Source organism: Esox lucius, chromosome 11, assembly GCF_011004845.1.
Source record: "Esox lucius isolate fEsoLuc1 chromosome 11, fEsoLuc1.pri, whole genome shotgun sequence".
In the NCBI taxonomy this organism is placed as follows: Eukaryota; Metazoa; Chordata; class Actinopteri; order Esociformes; family Esocidae; genus Esox; species Esox lucius.
Genome location: NC_047579.1, coordinates 41,686,312 through 41,713,068, shown reverse-complemented (window position 1 = coordinate 41,713,068; position 26,757 = coordinate 41,686,312). Strand labels below are relative to the sequence as shown.

General features: G+C 44.1%; 2 protein-coding genes across 3 annotated transcripts; both read left to right on the top strand.

Moving 5' to 3' along the window:
- The first annotated feature begins 784 nt into the window (after positions 1-784).
- On the top strand, positions 785-8,418 carry mettl2a (methyltransferase like 2A). Its single transcript, XM_010874772.3, has 9 exons — positions 785-978; positions 1,092-1,180; positions 3,488-3,768; positions 4,170-4,219; positions 4,550-4,610; positions 4,693-4,832; positions 5,345-5,451; positions 7,392-7,457; positions 7,775-8,418. The coding sequence occupies exons 1-9, from the start codon at positions 824-826 to the stop codon at positions 7,936-7,938; spliced, it is 1,113 nt and encodes a 370-aa protein (XP_010873074.2). The 5' UTR covers positions 785-823; the 3' UTR covers positions 7,939-8,418.
- Positions 8,419-8,569: 151 nt separating this feature from the next.
- tlk2 (tousled-like kinase 2) lies at positions 8,570-26,384 on the top strand. Of its 2 annotated transcripts, none has more exons than XM_010874771.5 (21): positions 8,570-9,218; positions 10,343-10,425; positions 11,875-11,946; positions 12,056-12,125; positions 12,273-12,307; positions 12,413-12,514; positions 12,630-12,734; positions 13,395-13,487; positions 13,812-13,922; positions 14,053-14,189; positions 14,287-14,439; positions 14,532-14,598; positions 14,793-14,890; positions 15,879-15,960; positions 16,269-16,360; positions 16,548-16,637; positions 18,446-18,615; positions 18,831-18,969; positions 23,800-23,911; positions 25,005-25,112; positions 25,212-26,384. In XM_010874771.5, the coding sequence occupies exons 1-21, from the start codon at positions 9,125-9,127 to the stop codon at positions 25,383-25,385; spliced, it is 2,187 nt and encodes a 728-aa protein (XP_010873073.1). In that variant the 5' UTR covers positions 8,570-9,124; the 3' UTR covers positions 25,386-26,384. The 2 variants fall into 2 exon arrangements, with proteins under 2 accessions (XP_010873073.1, XP_010873072.1); XM_010874770.5 differs by having other exon boundaries at positions 8,575-9,218; positions 12,267-12,307.
- The last annotated feature ends 373 nt before the right edge of the window (positions 26,385-26,757 follow it).

The window sequence follows — 26,757 nt, the reverse complement described above, 5'->3', positions numbered from 1 at the left end:
TCCATCGTACAGCAGGTGGCCTTGGAATGCATCTCTGTGTTGCCTCAGCAAGTGCCGCGACACGTTTTGGAGCGCCAGAGAAAGGATGCTCATCTTTGCTGAACAAAGGTGCAGCAAGGTCAGGTTCAGCTGGTGAGCATAGCAGTGAACAAACTGGACATGTGGGTATGTCTCTTTCATTAGCGTCTGTACCCCTCGGACGTTTCCACTCATTACAGCCGCACCATCATAAGTCCCTGTACACTTCATTCATACAGTCTAACCGTTCGTTTTGTACAGTGCTAGATGTCCTTTGTAACCCGTCCTCGACCAAGTGCCATCTCCATCAAATAGCAGACATGGAAAACAGAAGAGTTTTTTGTATGCTGTTAGCCACTTTTTCTTCAAAAACCACTCCACGTTAAACCCGCGGTTACTTTTACCAGCAGTTATGACAATATCCCGTGGCTGATGAGCACCAAGTCACTTTACTTCAAGTTTCTCCTCCAAATTAAGGGTTTCAAACCGGTGCTGGAGTATGAAATACACTTTATTCATTTTCTCAAGTTATCTGACGTTTGTGAAGCTAACAAGCTAGCTAAGACAATCTACCCTTCTCGCTCTTCTTGCCGACTAATGTTGGCGCCAGACCAACATTAGTCGTAAACAGCGTAAACTTTATTTGGCTGTCATGCTTTTTCTGGGATATCTGTAATCAACTTAATTTGGTTTCCTCTCAGAAAAATAAGGAGGGATCAAACAGATTTTGTCCAATAGAAATTCTGTTTGGTGGACTAAACCGGAATACACCCCATGTCATTATTTCCGGTGCGTCTGTTCCAACATGGCAGCGCCCGATACAGTGAGAGGGATATCCGAGGAAAACAGCATTGACACGGTACAAATATTACCAGAGTCCACATCTGGAGAACTGAAAAGACCTCAATTCGGAACCCGTTTCCTGACAGATCCTCGTCAGGTTTTTCAGCATAACGCATGGTATCGTATTTTGGCATACATGTAGTAGATACAGACACATGGAGTGGGCAGAGCCGAATGAGGCAGTAGTAGTTAATCTTCTAAGTTTATAATGGTGTTTTTGTCCCGTTTAGGGACAATGTGGAGTGGACAGAGGAGCAAGAGGCTGCAGCCAAAAAGAAGGTGCAAGAAAACAGTCAGCCCCTCCCTCTAGAGAAGCAAGGTTGGTGGGGCTGTGGTGGTGGATGATCTTGGCAAGTTTTCGCCTGGGAGAACAGTGAAATTAGTGTGTTCATTCTACCAAACAAAGGGTTTTAGTTGTGAAACATAACTTAGGTACTGTAGTTTCGTCCATGTTTTCCTTGAAACGTAGACCAAATGGAATTTGTGCAATTGTTGAAACTCAGTTTTACTAAATGTTTTGCAATGTATGCATTATGTTTTCAAGGGAATGACAACAACCCAGAGGTGTATTAATTACACACACTCTTTTGTGTAAAGTTTTGTGCTACGGGAATTTAAGGGGGACGGACTTCGCTTAATTTTTTTATAAGAACGCTGTGGGAGTTCAATTATCTGCCCCACAATTCTGTCTCAGGCCTGGATAGGCTTGTTTGCACTGGATGTAATGTGATTAAAGGGGCAGTTAACCGAAGATTGGAATCCTTTTCAAAATCTGTTACTACAATACTTTTAATGTACAATATTTGTTACTGTATACTTGCATTGCAATTTAGAAAAATGTTGCTCCATGCATTAACCCCTCTTGAGTTTCTTAGATTATCTAGGTGGGATCAAAACCTAACTACGCAGTACCAATTTTGCTCACCAGTGTTTTGCATATCGAATGCTTCTCTCAATGCAAATGATCTCCTCATGCATCATGCAGCAAATTCAGTTGACTTCAACCTCACCAGCGTGGTCTCATTTGGCATAGTCTATAGTGAAGTGAGTCTATAGTGAAGTGTTTTTATGTAGCTTTCCAATAAACCCAGGAGTCGGGCAGAACTCTATTGTTTGTGTAGGGCCATGGGAAGCATGGGAGGAATGTTAAAGCGAGGGGCCAGGTGTGCAGTGACCATTTCTCTCCCGACAGTTAAACAAACTCAACGTTGGGTCATGTTTTGCTCTACACATCTATTCACTGCTGTTGATAACGTCTGTGGCAAAGTTTTTTTACACTTGGGCCTCGTTTCCAATGGTGCCAAACACTGGTGTTTTACTAAGTCCAGAATTGTTTCTGATTCCATTCACACGGGCCAGCGCCAGTCGGCCACTAGGCCATGGCCGACTAGACCGGACTTTAGGACTTAGGGCAGGGTTTGCGTGTTGACGTGTTGCGTACTCTGAAAATGGGGCATGTTGTGCTAAGCAAATAGCGATGTGTATCGTTTGCTTTAGGATTTTCGTAATGGTTTTCATCCGATCTAGCAAACAGATCCCTGATAAAATAAATAAAATAAAGCAACAGTACAGGGAAGCAAAGACTCAGAACGGAAAGAGTTGGAACGACCGAAGGTGGTACGATGCCATTGATGTAGCCTGCTGAACCAATTACAAAATAGAATTACCTCAGAATTCTCCCAAATCCTTATATTAAAGGTAGATAGTTTTGACAAAATACTTAAACTAAATCATGTATACAATGATGTACATGTAGCAGTGTCACAAGTGTAGATGGAAATGGAGCCAGTCCCGGGAGTTTGAGGAAGACATTGGTTTTATTACTCAAGTTCAAGCGCAGTATTGTAAACAAACTGAGCATGGTGCTATTGTTTTTTTTACTACCAGAAAAATATTGATAGTTTACTCCTCCCTCCCCACCTTAGACAGGAAAGTCTAGAGCCAACATTAGCTTAAATCACCTGTGTAGCCTTGGTACAGGGGTAAGGCCCCAGTGGAAATGCGCCATTGCTGTATGTCAGTGGCTCCCAACCCTTTTCAGTTACTGTACCCCCAAAAATAATTTGCACTGCTTGGAGTACCCCTGAAGTACCCCCTCATGTTCATTTCACTAGTAAGTCTATGGTGTCATGAGTGTTTTCAAGTACCCCCTGTGGAGAGGCCAAGTACCCCCAGGGGTCCTAGTACCCCTGGTTGGGAACCACTGCTGTATGTTATTATTTGTGTGACATGGACGTGGTACGCATATTAATAAGCTGCACCCCTGTGCCAACGGCTAAACTATCTGAAGAGGGAATAAAGCTAAAAAGGGAAATGCCCTTTCCTAGTAGTTATTGGCTGTTACTGGGGTTCATATCTTGTTGGGTGATAAGAGGATGCTGAACTGACATGTGAACATTACAAACATTAAAATTTGATATTGATGTTTTGGAAATGGGTTGGATACCTACTGTGAGCCAGATGCCACTGTTAAAGGCTCATGTGTGAACTGGAAGTAATTAGTAGGACGTTTTCAGAATGAAAGGTGACTGATGCCAAACAACCGCAAGCCTGCTTACTATCTGTACATCAGTACTAAAACAGAAACATGGTAGTAAGTGTGTCCCTCTTCCTTTCAATTGACCAGAGGACTTTGACTGTCGGGCAAATGCATACTGGAATGACTTCTACACCATCCATGAGAACCGCTTCTTCAAAGACCGCCACTGGCTCTTCACAGAGTTCCCCGAGCTTGCTCCCCAGTGTCGCTTCAACCAGGGGTCCTATGCTGCCGGTGGCGTGGCTGGGACATCCTGCCCACACGATCTGGATCAAGGCCGGAGCCCAAGCAGTCCAGTTACTGGGCAGCATCCAGCCCCTGTAGATGGTGATTTCCCAGGATCCAATGCCACGTACCGCATATTGGAGGTGAGGGCGTTGTGATGGGTCACAGAGCTGCTGAGGCGTCTGTTGACTGGCGTCCCTGTCAGTTTGTGTTCTTACTGCAAACTCATTGTGTAATTCCTAACATGTTTGGCTTGGGAGTCAGCAGTGGAATTGGCAAGGACACAAACCGATCTGGGACCTGATTAATATATCTGAGCCTGCTATGTACTGTAATTTTCCCTCATACCTGAGGTAGCTCGATGTTCCCAGCTTGTCACTTACAGTAGCTATAGTGGAAGTTTGCTCTCCTCAGCGTGTTCATTTGTGTTCATTTTTTTTTTTACCTGTAAGCCTGTGGTCTGGTGTTTACTGAAGTTGCCCCCGGCCTCCTTAGTTCGGAAGGACTGTTTTAAGGCTTACCTCTTTCCTGTCATATCCAATAGGTGGGCTGTGGAGTTGGCAACACTGTCTTTCCCATTCTGAAGACCAACAAGTGAGTAATACGGAAGCCAATTCCAAGGGGTTGGGTTAAAATCGGAAGAAACATTTTGCTTGGACCTTAGCTGCAGCTGACGACTAAAAGCATGTCATCCTTTCAGTGACAGGTGGTTGGGATTACACATCCCTTTACGGATGTGCTGTCTGTGTGCCTTTTGTGTTTACCTTTTATAACACCAGCTACTGGCCTTGTAGAACCCGCAGGTTTTACATACAACCAGCCTTATACTGTATACCAGCTATTCAGAAAATCGCTAGATGTTTGAGGTGCAACCCTGTTAACAGCATCGTTTTCTCTGACTGCGTTACCTGGTGTGTGTCACAGTGACCCGGGGCTCATTGTCTACTGCTGTGATTTCTCCAGCACCGCTGTGGAGCTGGTCAAGGTAAGAGTGACAGACACTTGATGGACGACGTCATTAACTTTCGGATAAATGGGTTCATTCATCTGGTCCTTTCCACCACCAGAGTAACTCGGACTACGACCCCGGGCGTTGCTTCGCCTTCGTTCACGACCTGAGCGATGAGGCCGCCGTCTACCCTGTCCCAGATGCCAGCCTGGATGTCATTGTGCTCATTTTCGTGCTCTCAGCGCTCCACCCTGATAGGTATGTGGATTTTGAGCACAGTGAAAAGCATGTGCTGGGTGTTTGTGTTCGCTGGTGCGTGTGATTGGGAAATTGTTAGGTCTGTGTATTTCTAGAGGATCGGCTAAGAGTGGTTCATGTAGATGTGTATTTGTGAAAGAATGAGTCAGGGTCAGAGGCTTCTTCGATGTTTATTCAGCAGTCCTAGTACATGTCTCCAGATGGTGCAGTCAAGGCTCTCGCCAGTGTTAGTTTCACTCTCCCTGCTGATTCCCACCATCTAGCAGTTGACCTTGGGGTAGCTGGTGTTATGAAGCAACATCCCAGGATGGTCCGACTAGCGCCTTATCTGTCACCGTGGAAACGGAGGAACAGATATAGGCACGCCTAAACACCGAATGCCAAGCCCCAAGAAATAGAAACTGTTATATCATAAAGATTCATGTCACTAACATTCCTTGTCCCCTTATGTCACAACTAAGAATACACCCAGTTCCTACAAAATTAAGTGCTGTCCAACATGTCTCTGGCAGGATGCAGGCCTCCGTCTGCAGACTGGCTCGGCTTCTGAAACCTGGTGGGGTACTGCTGCTCCGGGACTACGGTCGCTATGACATGGCACAGCTACGCTTCAAGAAAGGTGAGTTACTGTGGACACCGTATGGGTGGGTCACACTGAAGCATTCATCCTCCTTTTGGCTCTGTACGCCAAAAGTCTACATTTAAAATTAAACAATTTACCATTATAGCTTTTACTTGAGGGTATTTGTGTACATATTGGTTCCCCCCCCTTTAGAAATGACCAAATTTTTTACACAGCATCCTACTGTCTTATTTTATTAATACATGGAACCAAAGACCTAGGTCTATATGGCCAAAAGCTTGTTTTAAAGCAATAATAAAAACAGAAGTACACTGATATGAAACAAACATATTAGGATAAGCAATCACAATTAACGGCAAAAAGGTAATTTATCAAACCTAACTCAATAAGCCAGCGGCACCTCTAAGCTTAGGCAGTTTTGTGAGTGTTTGATTAGTTTTTGTTTTTCCAATAGATTTTGTATTTAATATACATTGCAGGGCAACATAAGTATTGGACAAATTTGCCTGACGTGTTTCTAGTTAGTCAGATGTGTTCTGTCACATCATTCAAGGAAGCATAAGAGAACTGTCTGTCTAGTCTTCACTCTAGGCTTTTCGCTATTAATGTCTGTCAACATTAGGGCCAAAGAGTTATAATAAAGGTCAAGAATGCCATTATGAGTCTGAAACATCTGTTAAGAGAAACAACAATTTAGGCCACAGGGAAAGTCATTACGAATAAGGAAAGCACTGTTCAACCTAGCAATCTCAAACGATTTGTTAAGCCAAGGAGGTTCTCTACAGTGAGTGACTGGAAAAATTCCCAAACAACTGTCCAACAGATTTAAAGTGTGTGAGTCTGTCAGCCACTACCATTGGCAGAAGACTTTACCAGCAGGTCTAAATGGCTGTACTGTGGTCCTGTGTAGCTCTCTTGGTAGAGTATGACGCTTGCAAATGTTAGGGGTTGTGGGTTCAAGTCCCACAGGTGACTGGTATTAAAATGTATGCACACACATCTGATTTTCCCTCTGGATTAGTGTCTGTTTTATTGCTTCAGTGTAAATTATAAGAATGAAAAACAGCTGTGGAGTTATTTTATATACTCTTTTAACAGTTAGTAGTTCAGAAATTTTCTGAAAATGGGCAGGGACTTTCTTGTCTTACCTTCAAGTGGAAGCTGGTACCTCCAGCTTCCCCTTGGGGTGCGTGGATGGAAAATAGCTGTGACTGGACTGAATGTGAGCTGGCCGCCCGCAGGGTTGGGGCCACCAAGAGACCAGAAGTGGCAGAAAGAAAAAAATAATTTCATCCTATTGATTGTGGCACATATTTTTGAAAATAAGAATTTTCTTCTTTGAACAATTTCCACTCAATTAAAGGTTAGATTCATATGATTATGTTGTGTAAGAACAAGCTGATAAAAGACAATAAGAACACTTCACAGCCTTTTTACAACATTTCTACAGTTTCACCATACAGCATTGTCACAGAGCATACTGCCATTACTAACAGGAACTGAAAAGTCAAAGTTTCTTGACTGGCCAGGTACATTTTCAGATTTAAATCTAGTGAACATGCCTTTCATTTGGTGAAGATGAATCAAATGGAAAAATGACTACTGCTCCGCTACAGGCCTGGCGGAGCGTCAACAGAGAAGGTCCACAGCATCTGGTTGGGTCAATGGGTTGCAGACTTCAAGGAGTTGTTGCACGCAAAGTATTTGCAACCAAGTACTAAGCATGCATGTTTTATTTCGATATTATATTAATCTGTCCCAGTGCTGCTGGTTGCCTAAAGCAGGGGAAATATGTGATTTGATTTCCAAGCGGTGAAACTAATATGTAAAAACACCCTTCTTTAACCAAGCAACTGATCATTTTATAAATAGTACAAAGCCAAAAGAATGTTTCACAACCACAATAATTACAGACTGCACTGAGAGGTTTTTTGGTTAAATCAAGTCAGCTAAACCATTAAATGTTTATTTTTCAGGAAGGTGTTTGTCAGACAACTTTTATGTCCGGGGTGATGGAACACGAGTCTATTTCTTCACTCAAGGTAATAAATACAATAGAAACTGTCATGTGTTTTCAGCAATAATGTGCAAGGGGGTGTGGTCAATATATCAAGGCTAAGGGCCGTTCTTATCGTGAAGTGCCTAGACACAGCTTAGCCATGGCATATTGGCAATAGACCACAAAACCCTGCCTTGACTTATTGCAATTGAAAACAGGTTAACTATGCACTTAGAGCAGTAAAACTGATGTGATGTCATAGCCGTTGTATATACCATGGCTGTCAGCCAATCAGCATTCAAGATTCAAACCACCGGGTTTATAATTATGTATAAATATCTCCATGATGTCTCACTTCAGAGGAGCTCCATGGCTACTTCAGTGAAGCCGGCCTGGAGAAGGTCCAGAACATGGTGGACCGGCGGCTGCAGGTGAATAGAGGCAAACAGCTGACCATGTACCGTGTTTGGATTCAGTGCAAGTACCGCAAGCCTCATACCCAACCACCAGAGTGCCAGGACTGAGCCCAGAGAAGCGGAGAGAACAAGCCAACGGATCATCGGACCAGTGTCTGGGGTCTGACGCAGAAGTGGGGCCGCTACCCCCCCCCCCCCCCCCCCGGAAAGGGTGCAAAGAAGTGGGACTGCTCTGTTAGACCATTGTGACGACGGACACCATGGAAATTGATTCATGGGTGACGTGTGTGCAAAGCGTTAGACATGTTTTGCTATTGGGTTCCCTCAGGGCCATTTTGTCCACGCAGCTTTTGGTTCCCCCAGGTGCTTTTCTATAATGTACCCCTAACTTGACTCACAAACGACATATGTAGAAAGCTGATGATGAGCTCAGCTAAACAAAGGGCTGGAAAACCAACATGTATGTTTACATTCAACACAGTTGTTTGCCATAATTCATTATTTTAAATAAATTGTGCTGATGAGTTATTTTAGTATATCATGTTACATTCACATCTTTTTAAAATGAATAAAAAGCAGTGTGTAAACCCAGCAATGTCAAATGTTTCTATAAGACAAATGTGAAAATTTGAAGGGTTTGTTTCCGATTTTTGCCATAATACATCAAAGTCTAATGCATTTCTGTTTTCCCTGAAAGGTTTTGGACAGCGTTTTAACGCGTGTACTGTAGTTCCTAATCTACAATTTCAAACTGGCATCTGTCTAGACGGGATTTCGGGGCAATGATTGGGGTAAATCTGGAAAGGCAAACTTAAAAAATCTCACGAGAAAAAATGAGATTTACCGATTATTGTTTACATTGCATTTTTTTGGAAACCGAACCGAATCGATCCGGATTCAACTGAAATGATCGGAACAACACAACTTCCGTAACATATTGTGTGCTGGTGCGAGGAAACTAAAGCCGAAAACAACTTTGTTCTGATTGACCACAGTATTGGACCGAACCTATCAAATTGGAGGACAACATATTTACTCATTATTGTTGGATACTGCTATGCGCGATGAAAAGCGCAAGTGATGGCCATTGTTCGGGATAAGACATCCCGAAAGAGGCATGGTAAGGCCCTTAAAGAACGGAATGTAAACCAGGGTATACCCGTGTAGGGGGTGTATAAAGGCGGGTCGGGATACCCCAGGGCGTATAGGCCTCGAAGGGAATCCTCCGTCGTATTGGGGGCCAAGCACACTCTCGTCTCCTGACTAACATCAACACCGAAGAACGGGGATTTGGATGAGGCCTCGTTTGGGAGTGTCGGGGAAGAGATCTACAACAGTCTTGGATAAAAAAAACATTGGACCCGTGGAAAATATAACTACAATAGGAGGTAACTATGATCGAGTTCTATTGTCAGTGTTTTACAGTATTGCTAAACCATCTGGGATGGGTTTGAATAATCCTAAAAACATCAGGTTGCATGCATCTATTCAGTCGAACCTTTGCCAGGTTACTAGCTTTTGTAGCTATGCATCACCGTTACTGTAGCCAGTAACGTTAGCTACTAGCTAGCTTTAACCATTACTTAAATTGACACATTTTTAAGTAGCCCTGTTTTGGAAACATAAAATATATTACTTTTAAAGGTCAGACATGTCTAACCTTTCTCCAAAATCTTTCAAGTAACTGACCAACGTATAAGGTTACGTTAACTAACTAAATGTTTGCCACACCAGGTGGCTATCATCTTTTTACCAGCTAACGTTAGCAAGCTAGGTATCGAGGCTAAGACATGGAAGTTTGGAATGCCATCATCAGGCATCACCAACAAGGCGCCCATTCAGCCATACCTAGCCATGGGGGAGAACCTGAATTATTGACATGTCATCTCGCTAAGCATGATGAGAAATGACAGTGTCTGGTTATCATGTCACTCTTTTTGTTAGCATTTTATCCAATGTGAGTGGATGATGTCAAAATAACCTTTGACCAGCTAGTTCTTTAGTTGATTCGATTTAACAAGATGGTAGGACTCTGGCCTGACAAAAAGGTCTAGCTATAGTGTAGCAAATGGCAAGATTACTTCGCCAGCCCATCATGTTACTGTGATCGTGTTATAAACCAACCTTTTATCTAATTTCCAATGCCTACAGTTGTAGAATGAATAGCTCTTGCCTGTTTAGTCATCGATTTGGTAAGGTTGGGTGAAGTTTTGTTATGGCAGTTAGATTGTTTGGACATTACTAGCATATTCTTTTCAGCACGTTTAAAGTGTGTCACAGGTCATCAGGAGCCAGCGCTTCTAAGAATGTTCTATATGTGTTAATAACACAATCATTCCACATTCATCTATAGGAAACCCTAAGCTGGTTCTGAATCATCTAATGACAGCGCTGTTGTCTAATGATTTCTGAATCTTTCTATTTGCTCCGTGTATATTGTTCTTGTCTGCTGTCGGGGGAAAACAACACATTTAATATCAAACACTGTGTCTCTTGCTCATTGTCCCTGCAGCCATGATGGAAGAACTGCACAGCCTTGACCCGCGTCGCCAGGAGCTACTGGAGGCTCGCTTCACTGGGGTCGGTGTGACTAAGGTATTACCTCAACGTGTTTGGATATTTAAGGTCTAAGGGGTTGCTGTTCCCCTCCACCTCCTCTGACAGAACGGGATCTCTGTATTCCTCTCTTGGTTTAATGTATGTCTTTTTGTCTTTCTATGACTCTTTTTAATATTTCTTTGTTTGATTCTCAAATTCTGGTGTTAACTTGGCCAGGGATGGGCTGGACCCTTTGTTGGCTGGTGTGATGTGGTCTACGCTCCTCTTGGCTCACGATGTGGCGGCTGTATATTCAAGTGCCGATGGCTGCCAAGAAGGGGGGGCGGGTGGGAAGGGCAGAAAGGAATGCTGTTCAACCTTGTGCGTAGAAACTCTGGCGAAATGTTATGGCAGTAGCGGTGAGGCTTTTGATTAGAGGTCTTGCCTGAGGGTGAAGAGGTAGACTCCATCTTAGGGAGCTGTCTTTGTGGAAAGTGATCCGGAGACCGGAGAGAGTCACGGCGCCGGAGCCAGGAGTGGGCCCTATGCCAGCCATAAGCAGAGCTGAGCCCAAAAGCATAGCCTGGCCGCTGCCGCAAAGAAAATGGCGACTCCTTCCCGCTAAGGCATCTGCCGTGTTGTGGCCAAGGACCTTCTGACAGAGATGCAGTGTGTGTGGAAAGATGAGCGGAGTAATAAGGGTTTTGGCCTAGGGAGACGTGAGGGAAGACCCTGTCTGTCCTGGTGTTGGGAGGTCTGAAGAACCGTGATATGGTGAGACAGCTGTTCTCTCATGGCGAGGGTCTCCCTGGAACTCCGCTAGAGGAAGGTTGATCAGAGCTGGGCTACACTGTGAGGCATCAGTTCTGATCCGTTGGAATGTGTCAGTCTGTTTTAAATCCTTCCTTACTTGAGGTATTCGGCTGTTAGATGTGATTTAATAAGTTTAAGACATCCCGGGTACCCCTTACGAGTAGTTCCATTCATTTGATTGTTGATGGGTTTTCAAATTCACTTCAACAATGACTGGGAGAAAATAATGATGAAATAATGGGAGAAAGGAGAAATATTGAGTTGTAATCCCACCAGCATTAGTTAAGTCTGTGAGAGCGGTAGTATGTGCCCAGAATGACTAACTGTATTCCTCTCATATGGCCGTGCCTGGTGAAATCAAGTGACTCATTTGAGTGACAGGCGTAACCAAGGGAACAGACATTAGAATGGAGAGGTCAGCTTAGGTGCTGAGTGTGTGGAGGTGAATGGTGACGTCAACACGGCACTGTTCCTCCCCGGCTCGTTCTGTCGCTCTCGGTTTCCCTCACAGTCTCTTACCTTATCAGTTCATCGTTATGTAGCTGTGTGGGAACTGTTGGTCATATAAAAGAGAAGGCCAAACCCCCATACCTGTTTAAATGTGAAGGAAATGATGTCTGCCCCTTGCCTAGGTTTCTGCTCTCATTCTGATGTACATGTTTGTGGGCTGCTTTGTCTGTTTGTTTTGAATAGGGTTCCGGGCACAATGAATCATCCAATCAGAGCCTTGGCAGCGTGGGCTCTCTCAGCGACAAAGAGCTGGAGGTCAGTGTCCGACAGCAGTGTCCTCACTGTTTGTCCGTGGTCATTTCTGTGTATCTCCCACGGTCGTGTATTTGATATTATGTTCTCTCTCTCTCTTTTTTTTTGTCAGACCCCCGAGAAAAAGCCGAATGACCAGAGAACAAGAAAGAGGAAAGCAGAACCGTATGACGCCAGCCAAGGTGAGGTCTCTCCCCTCCTCCGTGACCTTTCCACGTCACCTCAGTCATGCCTGCGTCATCCATTCGGTTGTCGCAGCTCCACTGTCTAGATATATGCAGCACACTGATTTCCTGCCTTTTTAAATGTATTTTATTGCCCAGGAAAAGGAGCAAGAGGACAGAAAATTAGTGATTACTTTGAGGTGAGTCTCATCCCTTTCCAACGTGAATCAGTGTTGTCACCACGGCTAGAAATGGCCGCTGTGCTGTCCCGGTCGGTCCGTTACCTCCCTCTGTCTGTCTGTCAGTTTGCGGGTGGTAGCGGTCCTGGTACCAGCCCTGCCCGGAGTCTGCCGCCTGTGGTCCGATCCTCCCCGCAACATCAGACCCTCTCCAACCCCCCAGCCACGGTGAGCGCCCCTCACAATTCCTCTGCGTTCAGCCCCTGTTCGTGATACAGCTGCCACGCCATTCAGTCTGATGTGTGATGTTTACTGAGTTTCTTCATGTGTGTTTGTGTCCCAGGTGCAGCAGGGCAGCCCTTCATCATCTATAGGTTCAGCCAACACAGAACACTCGTCTTCGTCCCTGAAGCCTCTCACCCTCTACGTGAACCACAAAGCCACACAGGTACAACGGTGCAGGCCTTCATGAATATACAGTACCAGACAAAAGATTGGCTGCACTTACCCATTCACTTGAATACTGTGTACCCCTTGTCACCATCGCTTGGCTGTATTTCCGAAGTGGGCCTTCTGCTGGTTAAGTAATTGACCCTTATTTGTTTGCTTTCAAAATGGAACCAGACAGCATTGGTGTTTTACCGCTAGCAGAGATAGTGTTGTGTGTTGATGTCAGGTCCCAGATTGCCTGATGGTTCTACTTGTGTTAGCAAAAGGTTTCTGGTTCAAATCATGCAAGTTGCTATGGATGATTAAAAAATTTTGTCTGGTGTTTAAATATTCTGGATTACAAGAGTCATGAATTGTCAGGTTGCACATCTTTGGGATGGCCTCTGAAGGGCAGTTGCTAATTCTCTTTGGATAGGTACCTTAGGAAGGCCTGGTTAGATGGAGTTACTTCGGTCATCTATAAGAATGCGCTCAGCTTGTTTATTCAAATACATAATATTTTTTAAACATCATTTATTATTGTTCAATCAATATAGTAAAAACATTTGAAAGGGTGGTGTGTGGTTTGTTGACCAGTCTCACACTCCAATGGATGGAGCACCTGTCAGTAATGAGTCCTGTGTGATATGACCCATCTCTCTTCTGTTTCCTCCTGCAGTCTGACCTCACAGTAGAGAAGCTAACTGCTATGGAGAACAACAAGAACTCTGACCTGGAGAAGAAGGAGGGCAGAATAGATGACTTGCTGAGGGTGGGTACAAGTCTCACATCCCTGTTCTGATTGGTCGGTGTTTGCATACGTGTCACAGCTCCAATGGGTTTTTCCACCCATGATCTTTGGCTGATCACATCAGATAGTTCTGAAGCCAGTTTGATAGGTCAAATGACAAGAAAGAAAATCCGAATTGGTTGCCTGTGTTCCTGGAGGCGTGCTTTTATGCCCCCGTAACGGAAACTTTGTCTCAAGGTGTTTCAACGCCGTCTCACAAGTCACCGACAGACATTTTATAGACTGCTTTGTTTCGTGAATAAGTTCTCAAATAAAATGTGTTCTTGACCTGTTCCGTGTTTCCAGGCCAATTGTGACCTTCGGAGGCAGCTGGACGAGCAGCAGAGGATGCTGGAGCGCTACAAAGAACGCCTGAACAAATGTGTGACCATGAGCAAGAAGCTGCTGGTGGAGAAGGTGAGATACTCCTCTTCCTTATGGCCCTAGCACAGCCTTGGATGCTGGACCACCTTAACCCAGGGTTACGCGATTAGCCAAAGGTTAGCTTCCCCGTGTTGACCGCCGATTGTATTCCACGCACCCCCAGTCGAAGCAGGAGAAGATGGCGTGTCGGGACAAGAGCATGCAGGACCGTCTGCGCCTGGGCCACTTCACCACCGTGAGACATGGTGCCTCCTTCACAGAACAGTGGACAGACGGATATGCCTTCCAGAACCTCATCAAGTAAGGACCAGCCCGAAGTCCGTGTCCCCTCTACGTCTCTGTCCGTCCTCCGCTTGTTTTGTGTGTGACCATGCCGTCTCCTCTGTGTGGTCTCCAGGCAACAGGAGAGAATCAACTCCCAGCGAGAGGACATAGAAAGACAGAGGAAGGCCCTGGCCAAGAGAAAACCGCCCTCCATGGCCCAGACCCCGCCCCCTAGCCTGGAGCAGAACAAACGCAAGAGCAAGACCAACGGAGTGGAGAGTGAGGCGTACGTCCCCTCCCCGTTCAGCTCTGCTTCTTCAAGGCGTCTGTCTGTTCAGGTTCTGGTTGACCAAGGGCTTTTTTTGTTTTTCTTGACAGGTTATCGCAGGCGGAGTATCACGAGCAAGAGGAGATTTTCAAACTAAGACTGGGCCATCTGAAGAAGGTGTGTGGGCGGTGTGTGGGTGTGTGGGCGGTGTGTGGGTGTGTGGGCGGTGTGTGGGTGTGTGGGCGGTGTGTGTGTGTGTGTGGGCATGTGGGCGGTGTGTGTGTGTGTGTGGGCATGTGGGCGGTGTGTGTGTGTGTGGGCATGTGGGCGGTGTGTGTGTGGGCGGCTGATGATCTGGTTGTGTGTTGCAGGAGGAGGCAGAGATCCAGGCGGAGTTGGAGAGGTTGGAGCGAGTGCGGAACCTGCACATCCGCGAGCTCAAGAGGATCCACAATGAAGATAATTCTACGTATGTTCCTGACTGACTGTTAACCTTTTCTACATATGTCCCGTCTGACACTGTTACCTGTTTCTACATATGTCCCGTCTGACACTGTTACCTGATTCTATATATGTCCCGTCTGACACTGTTACCTTATTCTACATATGTCCCGTCTGACACTGTTACCTGATTCTACATATGTCCCGTCTGACACTGTTACCTGATTCTATATATGTCCCGTCTGACACTGGTACCTTATTCTACATATGTCCCGTCTGACACTGGTACCTTATTCTACATATGTCCCGTCTGACACTGTTACCTTATTCTACATATGTCCCGTCTGACACTGTTACCTTATTCTACATATGTCCCGTCTGACACTGTTACCTTATTCTACATATGTCCCGTCTGACACTGTTACCTGATTCTACATATGTCCCGTCTGACACTGTTACCTGATTCTACATATGTCCCGTCTGACACTGTTACCTGATTCTACATATGTCCTGTCTGACACTGTTACCTTATTCTACATATGTCCCGTCTGACACTGTTACCTTATTCTACATATGTCCCGTCTGACACTGTTACCTTATTCTACATATGTCCCGTCTGACACTGTTACCTGATTCTACATATGTCCCGTCTGACACTGTTACCTGATTCTACATATGTCCCGTCTGACACCGTTACCTGATTCTACATATGTCCCGTCTGACACTGTTACCTTATTCTACATATGTCCCGTCTGACACTGTTACCTTATTCTACATATGTCCCGTCTGACACTGTTACCTTATTCTACATATGTCCCGTCTGACACTGTTACCTGATTCTACATATGTCCCGTCTGACACTGTTACCTTATTCTACATATGTCCCGTCTGACACTGTTACCTGATTCTACATATGTCCCGTCTGACACTGTTACCTGATTCTACATATGTCCCAAAATATTCTTTTCGTGTTTTGCCTCAGAAGCATGTGAAATAATTTCTCTGTCTTCAAACAGGTTTAAAGACCATCCTACGCTAAACGACCGCTACCTACTTCTGTACTTACTTGGCCGAGGGGGTTTCAGTGAGGTTTACAAGGTGAGAGCCCTGACTGCGCATGTCACGATCAAAGGGATTGGTTTTGTGTCATCCTGTTTAAATGCGTACTTGTAAGTCCATCGAACTATGTGCTGCATGGTCTCCCAAGAATTCTGTATGATAATTAACTCATCGATGTTCAGCGGAATCAATTTCGTAGCCTGTGCCAAACCTGGAGTTCATATCGGTGCCAGGTTTTCTCGCCGGGATAAAGAATACTGGTCCTGATGTTAGAATCAATTCTAATGTGTTTTGTATTGATGTCACGTCTCCATCAGTTAGAATGATAATAGGTTTTTGTTTTGAAGGCTTTTGACCTGACAGAACAGAGATACGTGGCAGTCAAAATCCACCAGTTAAACAAGAACTGGAGAGATGAGAAGAAGGAAAACTACCACAAGTAAGCTTGGCCTGCAGTACCTTTTCTGTTATCCTACTGTCTTCAGGCCTTTTTATCTGTTCCTGATCATTTAAAGATCCTTCATCCTCTCAGAAGTCTTTGGGTTAGCCAAATAATTTTTATATGGTGATATGGGTTTAACAGAAGCTGTTTTAACACAGGAGTGAGACATCTCTCTATATTTCAGGCACGCGTGTCGAGAGTATAGAATCCACAAGGAGCTGGACCACCCACGGATAGTCAAACTTTACGACTACTTTTCCCTTGATACAGACTCGTAAGTTTCCCGTCTCAAACCGCTACAGATAATGTCCTACAGTGTGGAACTACACATTAGTTCTGGTGTCATTCTGTCTTTCAGCTCTGCGTCATGCTATGATGGTTTTGAAACAGGACCTCACGTTATTTCCTCTCTCCCTCGCACTAAGTACATTTTTCTTCTCTGCCTTCTTTTGTTTTCTTACATGGTATATCTCAGTTGACTAGTGTTCGCAGAAACGTTTCCCTCTCAACCGAAGAAAACCAGTCCCTAAAAAATGTGATGAAATAAATGCTACTTTGTAATGGGATATTTTTTTGGAAAACTCAAATCAATGGAGTTATCTATGCTGATGTTTATTATTGGACACTGGAAAATGAACCACTTTGTCCTCACATCAGAGAACAAACTAAAACCTTTTTTTTTTTCTTCAGTTTTTGAATCTTGTTGCTAGCTGTTTCATCCCTCCCCTCTAGTGCCAAATGAAGGATTGCAGACATTTACAAAAAAAACACACCTTTCAGTTAATGTGGAGGCTGTTATAGAGGCAGGTTAATCCCTCTGTCTGGCACGCGGGTTGCTATCGATGGTATTAACCATGATCAGCCTCTGAACGTCATGAAGTACGTCACTGAAGATCATTATGTTAGGCCCCCATGGGGGGAAAAGCGACGATGCACTCTGTCTTGATCGGGTATGATTTGTTAGGAGTACAACCGTCTCTGTTTTAGTCGGTGATGGGTTTAGCACACTGCACGCTGAATCAAGCTGGACAATCGTATCTGCGGTGACAGAGCTGATAGGCGGGCAGACCAACCTCCCCAATAACAGCTCTGATTGGCTGCAACTTGTACGTGAGGTTCTATTTGTCCGTTTTCTATTGGCTGCGACTGCGGATCCTCCCGCGGGCCGACAAGTATAAGTGCTGATCCGTTGTGTTTTAGAGCGTCTGTTAGAATACATGCCAACGTACACAACAAAGTGGCGTAAACTACCAGGAAGTACCCACTGACACACAGCATCCTCTTCAGTCAGACGTTATGAACCAAATGTGAACAGTCATCCACTGTTTACATGGAATGTCAGGTTTTCACATTGGATAGATCACCAGTGACACATTTTTCACTTAGAATCTATTAGGCTGATTTATCCGTTTTCCTGCCATCAGCACACTGTCCAAAACGACACCTTTTAAAAAAAAAAGTTTTTGCTGATGCAGAGGTACACTGCCTAAATCTCAAATATGGAGATGTCAATTGTGACTATAAAGACTAGATGCTTTTCCTCTCCTTTGTTGAGACTGCAGACCTAGGGCGGGTGGAGGGAGAAGTGCTTTTCATGGCTTATGCGAGGATGAGACGAGATGGCGGTATCACGTACCACAACAAGCACCTCAGCGATCACTGAGAAATTTAGGCATCTTCATCAAATCCATTACATGTATTTTTAAAGCCCTTTTTTATCGATACCCAGCCTGAAACCCCAAAGAGCAAGCAACAACAGGAAGTGAATGCAGTGGCTAGGAACCCTCCCCCTTCCGCACACACGAGGGTTGAACAATGAGGAAAACCAGAGAGGACTGTGGGATGCCCGCACGTCTTCTGGCTGTGCTGGGAGGAGTCGTTATCTTTGACGTGCATTGTTCTGTATTGTCTCATTTGTTGATCTTTTCTTTGGCCCGGGCTAGTGTTTGCATTCAAGCCCTTGGGGAGAGCGTATGTTCAATAGGGATGTGATGCGCTTAATTGTCTCGTCGTTCAAAGTACCCGAAAAGTTATTGCGTGTGACAGCACCTCACTGTGGGTACCTGTGTTTCCTCATTCTAGGTTCTGTACGGTTCTAGAGTACTGCGAGGGGAATGACCTGGATTTCTATCTGAAGCAGCACAAGCTGATGTCTGAGAAGGAGGGTCGCTCCATTATCATGCAGATCGTCAACGCCCTCAAGTACCTCAATGAGATCCGCCCGCCCATCATCCACTACGACCTCAAACCAGGTGGGTACTTGCATCCACGGACACGTTAACAGCGCAGTGTTACCATGGAAGCGCGCCTTCACTGGGGCTGTCACTGACATGGCGAGTTAAAACGACGACCGCAGACCAAAAGAAGGCTAGATGAGAGTGAAAGCTCTTATTTAATTTTTTTACGTTTAATTTCTCCAATGTTTCCTAACATTGAGTGCTTGGTTTGAACTTGTCCATTCCCCCAGGTAATATTCTCCTAGTGAATGGCACAGCCTGTGGCGAGATCAAGATCACAGACTTTGGCCTGTCCAAGATTATGGACGATGACAGTTACAACTCAGTGGATGGGATGGAGCTGACCTCACAGGGGGCCGGGACTTACTGGTAAAGCTCCACACAACACACAAAGTACAACTGTAGAAACTGATAGGAGGTTCACATATGAGTCCTTGGTCCTGGCTTGTGGACTCTCCTCTTCAGCTCACCCCATGTTTTTAATTGGGTTTAGGTCAGGTGACTGGGATGGTCATTGCAAAAGCTTTATTCTTGGCTCAGTGATTAACATCTATTACCAAAAATGTTTTTGTACAAGCACATGAAGCAGTTTAAATGAAAGGAAACCGAAAAGCAGAATTTCTCATGGGCAACAAGTGCATTATGTATTGTACATAAGATTTATTAACTATGTGCTTGTACAAAAACATTTTTGGTAAGAGATGTTTGCTTAGACAACCTGCTTTGAGAATATGCATTTGGCGTTTCGTGTAAGAATAAGACACAAGGTAAATATTTTATCAAAATACATGACATGAATAAGTATTTTCAATCATTTATTGGTTTCTTGTCAGTCAGAAAAGCTCACAGAAGTGCAGTGTAGATCATAAAACTTTCCACAATTGCGGCGAACTAATCGTCTTTTGGGAATAGGGTTTTTCCATTAGATTGATGAACTTATCCGACCAATGGTATTGTTGTACACATGCACATTTAACTGATTGGTCATGAGTAGAAGACTCTTTCTTGCTTGAGGAATGAACTTTCACTTACAAACCTCAGAATACAGAAATTTATAACGTTTATAAACATGTCAAAAATTCAGAGAGGGTGCAAAGAATGATCCGCACATGCATTTTAACCTCACAACAAGACGTGTTGCAGTAAATGCACTTATTATGAATGTTTTCAGTGTTTACCTGTGGACAGGGAAAACCAGGGTTTTGGCTTTAGCGTCAGTTTGCCCCGTTATCTCCTTTGTTTACATGGGGCGGACAAAATAGTGCTGGTTTTAATCTTGCTAAAAGGACTTTTTACAGTTCACACAAATGTACAGTTACTCTCCCACTATATTGAGGAACAGAGGTGTCAGAATGTGCTACGGAGGTCACTGCTTCAATCCAACACTCACGCCATTGTTGTTAGCCTACTGGAACCGGATTTTTTTTTTTTTGGCCAACATGGCTTTAAGGTTAGGGTTATATCGTCACCTGTTGGTTTGACAGTGCTTGACAACGTGTTTTTGCGTTTTCATGTGGACGTAGATCTTTTTTAAAACAGTGCTTGTGTGGACAGGATTAATTTTTAAGAAAATACCCATGTACATGTGGGCTAGGCTTTAGACTATTTCAGTATCTTCAGTATCTGTGTTTGTGGGTTCAGTTACAGTCCATTCTTGTTCTGAGAAATTAAGGCTATTACATGTGAGAAATTTCCAAGAAACTGAAGTTCTCATACAACGATGCGTTGTACCCCCTTCACAGAACAGTACAAACTGGCTCAAACCAGAATCGAAAGAGGAGTGGGAGGCCCCAGTGAACAACTGAGAAATGCCTCATGTTTTACCCTAATGTCCAGAAATGTTTCCATTGACATGGACTAGCGGCAGTCGGCTACTTGGCCATGGCCGGGTGGCCCAGCTCTCACTTGGTCCCAAGCACCAGAATTTAGGACTTAGGGCAGGGTTTGCGGATTGATGTGTTACGTGCTGCGAAAACGCCACATGTTGTGCGGCTTCTCGTAATGGTTTTCATTCGATCTAACAAACAGATCCCAGATAAAATAAAGAAAATGAAGCAACAGTACAGGGAAGCAAAGACGCAACGGAAAGAGTTAGAACTACCGAAGGGCATACGATGCCATTGTCTCAATAGAAAAATGGAGCGCTGAGACCAAGACGTAGCCTGCAGAACCTATAACAACACAAAATTACCTTAGAATTCTCCCAATTCCTTCTATTAAAGGTAGGTCATTTTGACAAAATAATTAAACTAAATAATGAATACACTGGCTTACAGTTGCAGTGTCATGAGTGTAGGTGAAGCAACCAGTCACAGAAGTTTGAGGTAGAAATTTGTTTTATTACTCAAGTTCAAACACTGTATTATAAACAAACTGAGCATGGCGTTATTGTTTATTTTACTCCCAGAAAAATATTGCCTTTTATTTTTCATAACTGAAAAACCAAATTGTGTTGTTAGTTTACTCCTCCCTCCCACCTGAGCCCCTCCTTAAGTCCTTGGTATTAAATGTATAGTTGAAACAGGAAAGTCCAGAGCCAACATTAGCATAAATCACTGGTGTGAGCCCTGGTACCGGGGTAAAGCACCAGTGGAAATGCAGCACAGGAAGACAAATAGATTAGTGTCTAGTTTGAGAAAGCGATGCCTCACAGGTCAACTGGCAGCTTCCCTAAAACACAAGCCTCAACATCAACAGTGAATAGATGACTCCGGGATGCTGACCTTCTAAGTAGAGGTATTCATGAGTCCAGTGTGTGTGTTCTTTTGCTCGTTTCCATTGCTCATTTCCATTTCATTAGATATACCTTGGAACATATGCCACAACAGAGACATTACCAAGAACTGGACGTCCCTCCAAATTTGATAAAAAGATGAGAAGAAAACTAGTCAGGGAGGCTTCCAAGAGGCCTACAGCAACATTAATGGAACTGCAGGAATGTCTGGCAAGTGCTGGCTGTGTGCTACATGTGACAGCAATCTCCCGGATTCTTCATATGAATGGGCTATGGGGTAGGGTGGCAAGACTGAAGCCTTTTCTTACAAAGAAAAACATCCAAGCACGGCTGAAGTTTGCAAAAACAAACATCAAAAGCACGTGGGAAAATGCGTTATGGTCTGATGAAACCAAGGTTGACCTTTTTGGCCATAAGTCCAAAAGGTATGTTTGGTGCAAAAACAACACTGCACATCACCCAAAGAACACCATACCCACAGTGAAGCATGGTGGTGGCAGCATCATGCTTTGGGGCTGTTTTTCTTCAGCTGGAACCGGGTCAGGGTGGAGGGAATTATGAACAGTTCCAAATACCAGGCAATTTTGGCACAAAACCTTCAGGAGTCCGTTAGAAAGCTGTAGAGGAAGAGGAAGTTCACCTTTCAGCATGACAACGACCCAAAGCACACATCCAAATCCACAAAAGCATGGCTTCACCAGAAGAAGATAATCGTTTTGGAATGGCCCAGCCAGAGCCCATACCTGAATCCAATTGAACATCTGTGGGGTGATCTGAAGAGGGCTGTGAACAAAAGATGTCCTCGCAATCTGACAGATTTGGAGCGCTTTTTCAAAGAAGAGTGGGCAAATATTGCCACGTCAAGATGTGCCATGCTAATAGACCCCTACCCAAAAAGACTGAATGCTGTAATAAAATCAAAAGGTGCTTCAACAAAGTATTAGTTTATGCAACCAGGTTATTGTGAGTCTTTTTTATTTTTCCCCTTCAAAAATTTCAGTTTGTTTTTCAATTGAATTGTTCATGTTGTAGGTCACATTAAAGGTGGACATTTTCTGACATGATTTATCATGATCTCATTCTTTTACATCACAAGAACCTGGCATTTTAACAGGGGTGTTAGACTTTTTACATCCACTGTGAATAATCTCACTTTTTAATAGGGATCATGGCCTAATGATAATGTGTTATTAAACTGAATAAAAATGTACATGTACTTGAGTGTTTTCTATTTTACACTTGTGACCAATTTGAAGGTGCAGCCTGTCGAACTATTTGTTTAACTGCTCATTTAATGCAATGGCTTTTGCTATGTTTGTGCTGTTTTCATAGCTGGTTAGGTCAAACTCAACCCTTGAGGTACATTTTCTCCCACATTAAGCATATTTGTAGGCACGGACATTGAAGCTAAAACATTTAATAATCATGCTGTTGTGTATCTGAGACAATATCTTGGTGCCGCTTGCTTGAAGCAGACGACTTTGCTAGCAATTGCAGTGTTAACTCAAACTAAAATAGAAAAACCATCAAGTATTTAAACAAAATTAGTCCAGGTATTTAAGTAATCTACAAAAATACGTGCAGCAGCCGCAAGAAATACTATGACGGATGTACGATGCGTGCTTGAAATCCCCTAAGTTGGAGATTTGGATATTGCACATGTCAATACTGCAATTTTGATTATAATTTGGTAAATCGTGCAGCCCTTCTATAGATGTTGTCAATTTAGTTGTTAGGATACATGGCATCTAGGGCCACAACAAGGTTCCCAAGGTCTTTGGAAGTAAACCATTACATACTACCATACTTCCAGTGGGGATTAGGTTTTCTGATTGACCATCCCTCTTTACTTCAAAACTTCCTCTGGGAGTTTTTGTCCCAAAGCTCTCTTTTTTTTAAATCTTACCTTAGAACCCAGTTCCAATGAACGTTCCAATTATGTTTCGCAAACTCCAGACGTGGCTGTTTATGTCTTGTTGAGAGTAGAGACTTTTTCTAGCAGGACATCTAAATAGCTTCTTGGCATGGAGGTGACATCTAATTGTAGTTTTGGTGACATAAGATTAAACAAACTTCAGCAATTCTCTTGTGATTCATATATGTATTTTTCTCTCTGTGTGAGGGCAAAATACTTTTGGGTTCTCTTTCAGACAGGTTTTTTTACCGTTTCAGCGGATATAAACATTTTTAATTATTGCGCTAATAGTGGAGATGGGATTTCCATTTGTGGGTTCTCTTACCTTCCCTATGTTGATAGATGACTAGGAGTTTGGCATCGGTGTCACCTCCATTTATAGCCCAGTGAAACAGGAAGTTGTGGGTGAAGGATTAAGAGTTCCCAATGACTCAAACTAGAAAAAACAGAAATTTGAATGGGACTAATTATTTTCGTTTAGGTTCTTATGAATTTCTCAGGGTGCCAATAATTGTACAATGTTAATTTGAGGAAAACATTTCTCTGGCAGGTACCTTCCCCCAGAATGCTTTGTGGTGGGTAAAGAGCCTCCTAAGATCTCCAACAAGGTGGACGTGTGGTCAGTCGGTGTCATCTTCTACCAGGCTCTGTACGGACGCAAGGTAATACACCCCAGAATTCATTTCTAAACATCTGAAATTCTAAACAACCTACTTACTTACTTTAGTTAATTGTCAAGAATTGGGGGGGGGTTATTACTAGATCTACGATTATATGAAGCCTTGATGTGACTTGAACATCTACGTAGCTTCACTCGTTATTTTCAGTTGCCCTGTGCGATCCTGAGTTCCTATTTTATTGTATGCTATCTTTGGATCAGCCGACCCTTAATGGCTAGGTACACTGCATATCAATTGGCTTGTGGCCTGAATGTTGCATGTTGTTCAAAATTATAGCTAGTTGGGACCACACATTTTAGGTTAGTTATGGTGACTAGCCAGCCTTAGCCAACAGGTTCCATAGCTTGCTATCTTACTACTATCGTTCCTTTTGCATAACGTGCCCGTGAAGCCTAATTAGTGAATGGAACCAAATAAATATTTACAACCAATATTTTATTTTGGCTACTATGGCAACTCATTCATTTCTAAATTCAGCAATATTCTCTTACTGTTGGATATTCAAGACAGAGCTTGGCCAATGTGTGTGGCAGAGGTCATTGGAATGCAATAGAATGTTGAATCCAACATCGCCCCCCTGAGGACACTGTCATTGGCACACAGGCAAAAACACTGATATAACTAAATGTAATATTTGCCAAATTCTTAATGACTTACAGGGCTGCCAAACCCTTTTTTGTTTTTTTTTTAATTTATTTTTGAACTACTGATCTACCAGTCATTTATATGGGGTCAATGGGGAAGTTGTATGAATCATAATACCTAGCGATGAAACCATTATATAAATAATTAATGGAGAAGTAACGCGAAGAGACGTGTTTTGCTGCTGGGTTTTATGGGGGTTATGACTCATACTAATTCCATTGACAGTTTTTCCCTCCCCTTTATTGTCACTGGTTGTCATGACATTTCCATTGTTTCTGTGGTGTGACGGTACCCTATTTGCCCCATCTGTATCTGCCCAATGTTGGTGATCCAATATATCAGTTGCTTCTTTAATACACAAAGTGTGTAACCAGACAATCTTTTTTGTATTAACTCAAAGGTGTCCTTTCCCTTGTGTGCCTCTCTCCAGCCCTTCGGCCATAACCAGTCTCAACAGGACATTCTGCAGGAGAACACCATACTCAAGGCAACAGAGGTGCAGTTTCCCCCGAAACCAGTGGTCACAACTGAAGCTAAGGTACTAGGGACTTACTTCCCTCCTCCTTATTGTAGTCTTTCACGCAAAACCTTTCACCACTCACTCTGTAAATATTTTTCTTTCTCCTCCACTTCCCAGGCCTTTATAAGGCGATGCCTGGTCTACCGGAAGGAGGACCGTATAGATGTGCATCAGCTCTCCAGTGACCCCTTCCTCATGCCTCACATCCGCAAATCTGTGGCTACGTCCGGGGCCTCCAGCGCGGCCATCCCATCCACCTCCAGCTCCTCCAATAGCAGCGCCTCAAACTGAGCCCGCGCCGTCCGTCTCTATGAAACTTGAGCGGGCGGACCTCGGTGGTTGGTGGAGGTGGGGGGTGGCTGCCCGATCCAGCCACCTCACCACGTCCCATCCTGCCGCGTCCAGCCAGGGGGCCTCTGGGGTGCAGGCAGGGGGTGTGTGAGGAGTCACGGGTGAGGTGTTGGAGTAGGGGGGTGTCAGGGGTCCACCTGGAGCCCCTACATCCCCTGTGTCCACCCACCCGGCTCTCCTTCCCCTGAGGTGGGGTGGGGGCTGTTGTTCTGGGGGTCAAAGCCCTGGGCTCCACCGACCGTGAGCAGGGGAGCGTGGCCCTGCCCTGATGAGAAACGGAGACATTCTCCTGCAGCAGGTTGAAGAAAGGAAGGAGAAAAACATAACAGATGTGTTTGAAAAATGGAAGGGACTTTTGGAAGATCCTGTTTTCCGTTTCACTTCCCCCCCCCACACACACACACACACACACACACACACACACACGCGCACACACACACTGGGTTATTCTTTGATAAATGCTTTGGTTGTCATCTGAGATGTCCCTGGCTGAGAGTACCAGTCACGGTTGCCTTTGGACTGGCTCTAAACACCCATGGATCTGTTCTCCTTGGCTGTTTGAAGGGGGGCATGTTCGGCCCTCACTTTTCTTTCTGTTTTAAATCCCTGTGACCAAAGCGGAAGACTTCCAGGTGGTGGCACTGTTCAACTGAAGTTTTTATAATGGTTCCAGTCCTGTAACTTGATATGAAGTAGAAAACTAACAAAAGGTCCCATTTTTTCATACTTTATTTTTAAGATTGTTACTTTTACCAAATGTTAAGGAAAAATTTAATGTACCCCCCCCCCCTTTTAGAAAATTGCCCCCCTTCATAAAAACTAGTTGGTTGGGTCTATTTGAATAAAAAAAACAATTGCCAGTAAAATGCAAGGGACTGGTTTACCCATGTGTAAGGTAATGTTTGGAGGTCATTGGGCCTCAGCAGATAATTGAATAAACCATTAAATACTATTGTTAAACGCTGTGGTCTGCTTGTCTTTAGTTCTCCTCGAGTTGCTTAATTCAGAAGGCGTTAGGGCAGTTTGTTTTTGCGTTTATAAATGATGAGCTCTGGTCGGGCTTGGTTATGTGCAGGATGCACCGCCTAAACTGAAGGTCAATAGCCATCCGTGCAAATGTGACCTGATGGGATGCTGAGCCCTGTATCTGCTGCTGATCCAGCCGGAGAGGTTGATGCCAAAAGGCCACACATCTGTGACACGCTGTTTTTCATTGCACCCACACACATTAACCCGCGTGAGATGGTTCTGCCTGCAATGGTGCATCGGGCTTGATTTCCCAACAGAGACCACAACTACGCAACACAGAATA

Bases quoted from the DNA above. Each gene is read 5' to 3' on its own strand.
- tlk2 (XM_010874770.5), top strand. From the start codon at position 9,125: ATGAGGCCTCGTTTGGGAGTGTCGGGGAAGAGATCTACAACAGTCTTG. The intron at 11,947-12,055 runs GTCAGTGTCCGA...TTTTTTTGTCAG, and splicing joins TCAGCGACAAAGAGCTGGAG to ACCCCCGAGAAAAAGCCGAA. The intron at 14,599-14,792 runs GTGTGTGGGCGG...TGTGTGTTGCAG, and splicing joins GACTGGGCCATCTGAAGAAG to GAGGAGGCAGAGATCCAGGC.
- mettl2a (XM_010874772.3), top strand. From the start codon at position 824: ATGGCAGCGCCCGATACAGTGAGAGGGATATCCGAGGAAAACAGCATT. The intron at 1,181-3,487 runs GTTGGTGGGGCT...TCAATTGACCAG, and splicing joins CCTCCCTCTAGAGAAGCAAG to AGGACTTTGACTGTCGGGCA. The intron at 3,769-4,169 runs GTGAGGGCGTTG...CATATCCAATAG, and splicing joins CCACGTACCGCATATTGGAG to GTGGGCTGTGGAGTTGGCAA.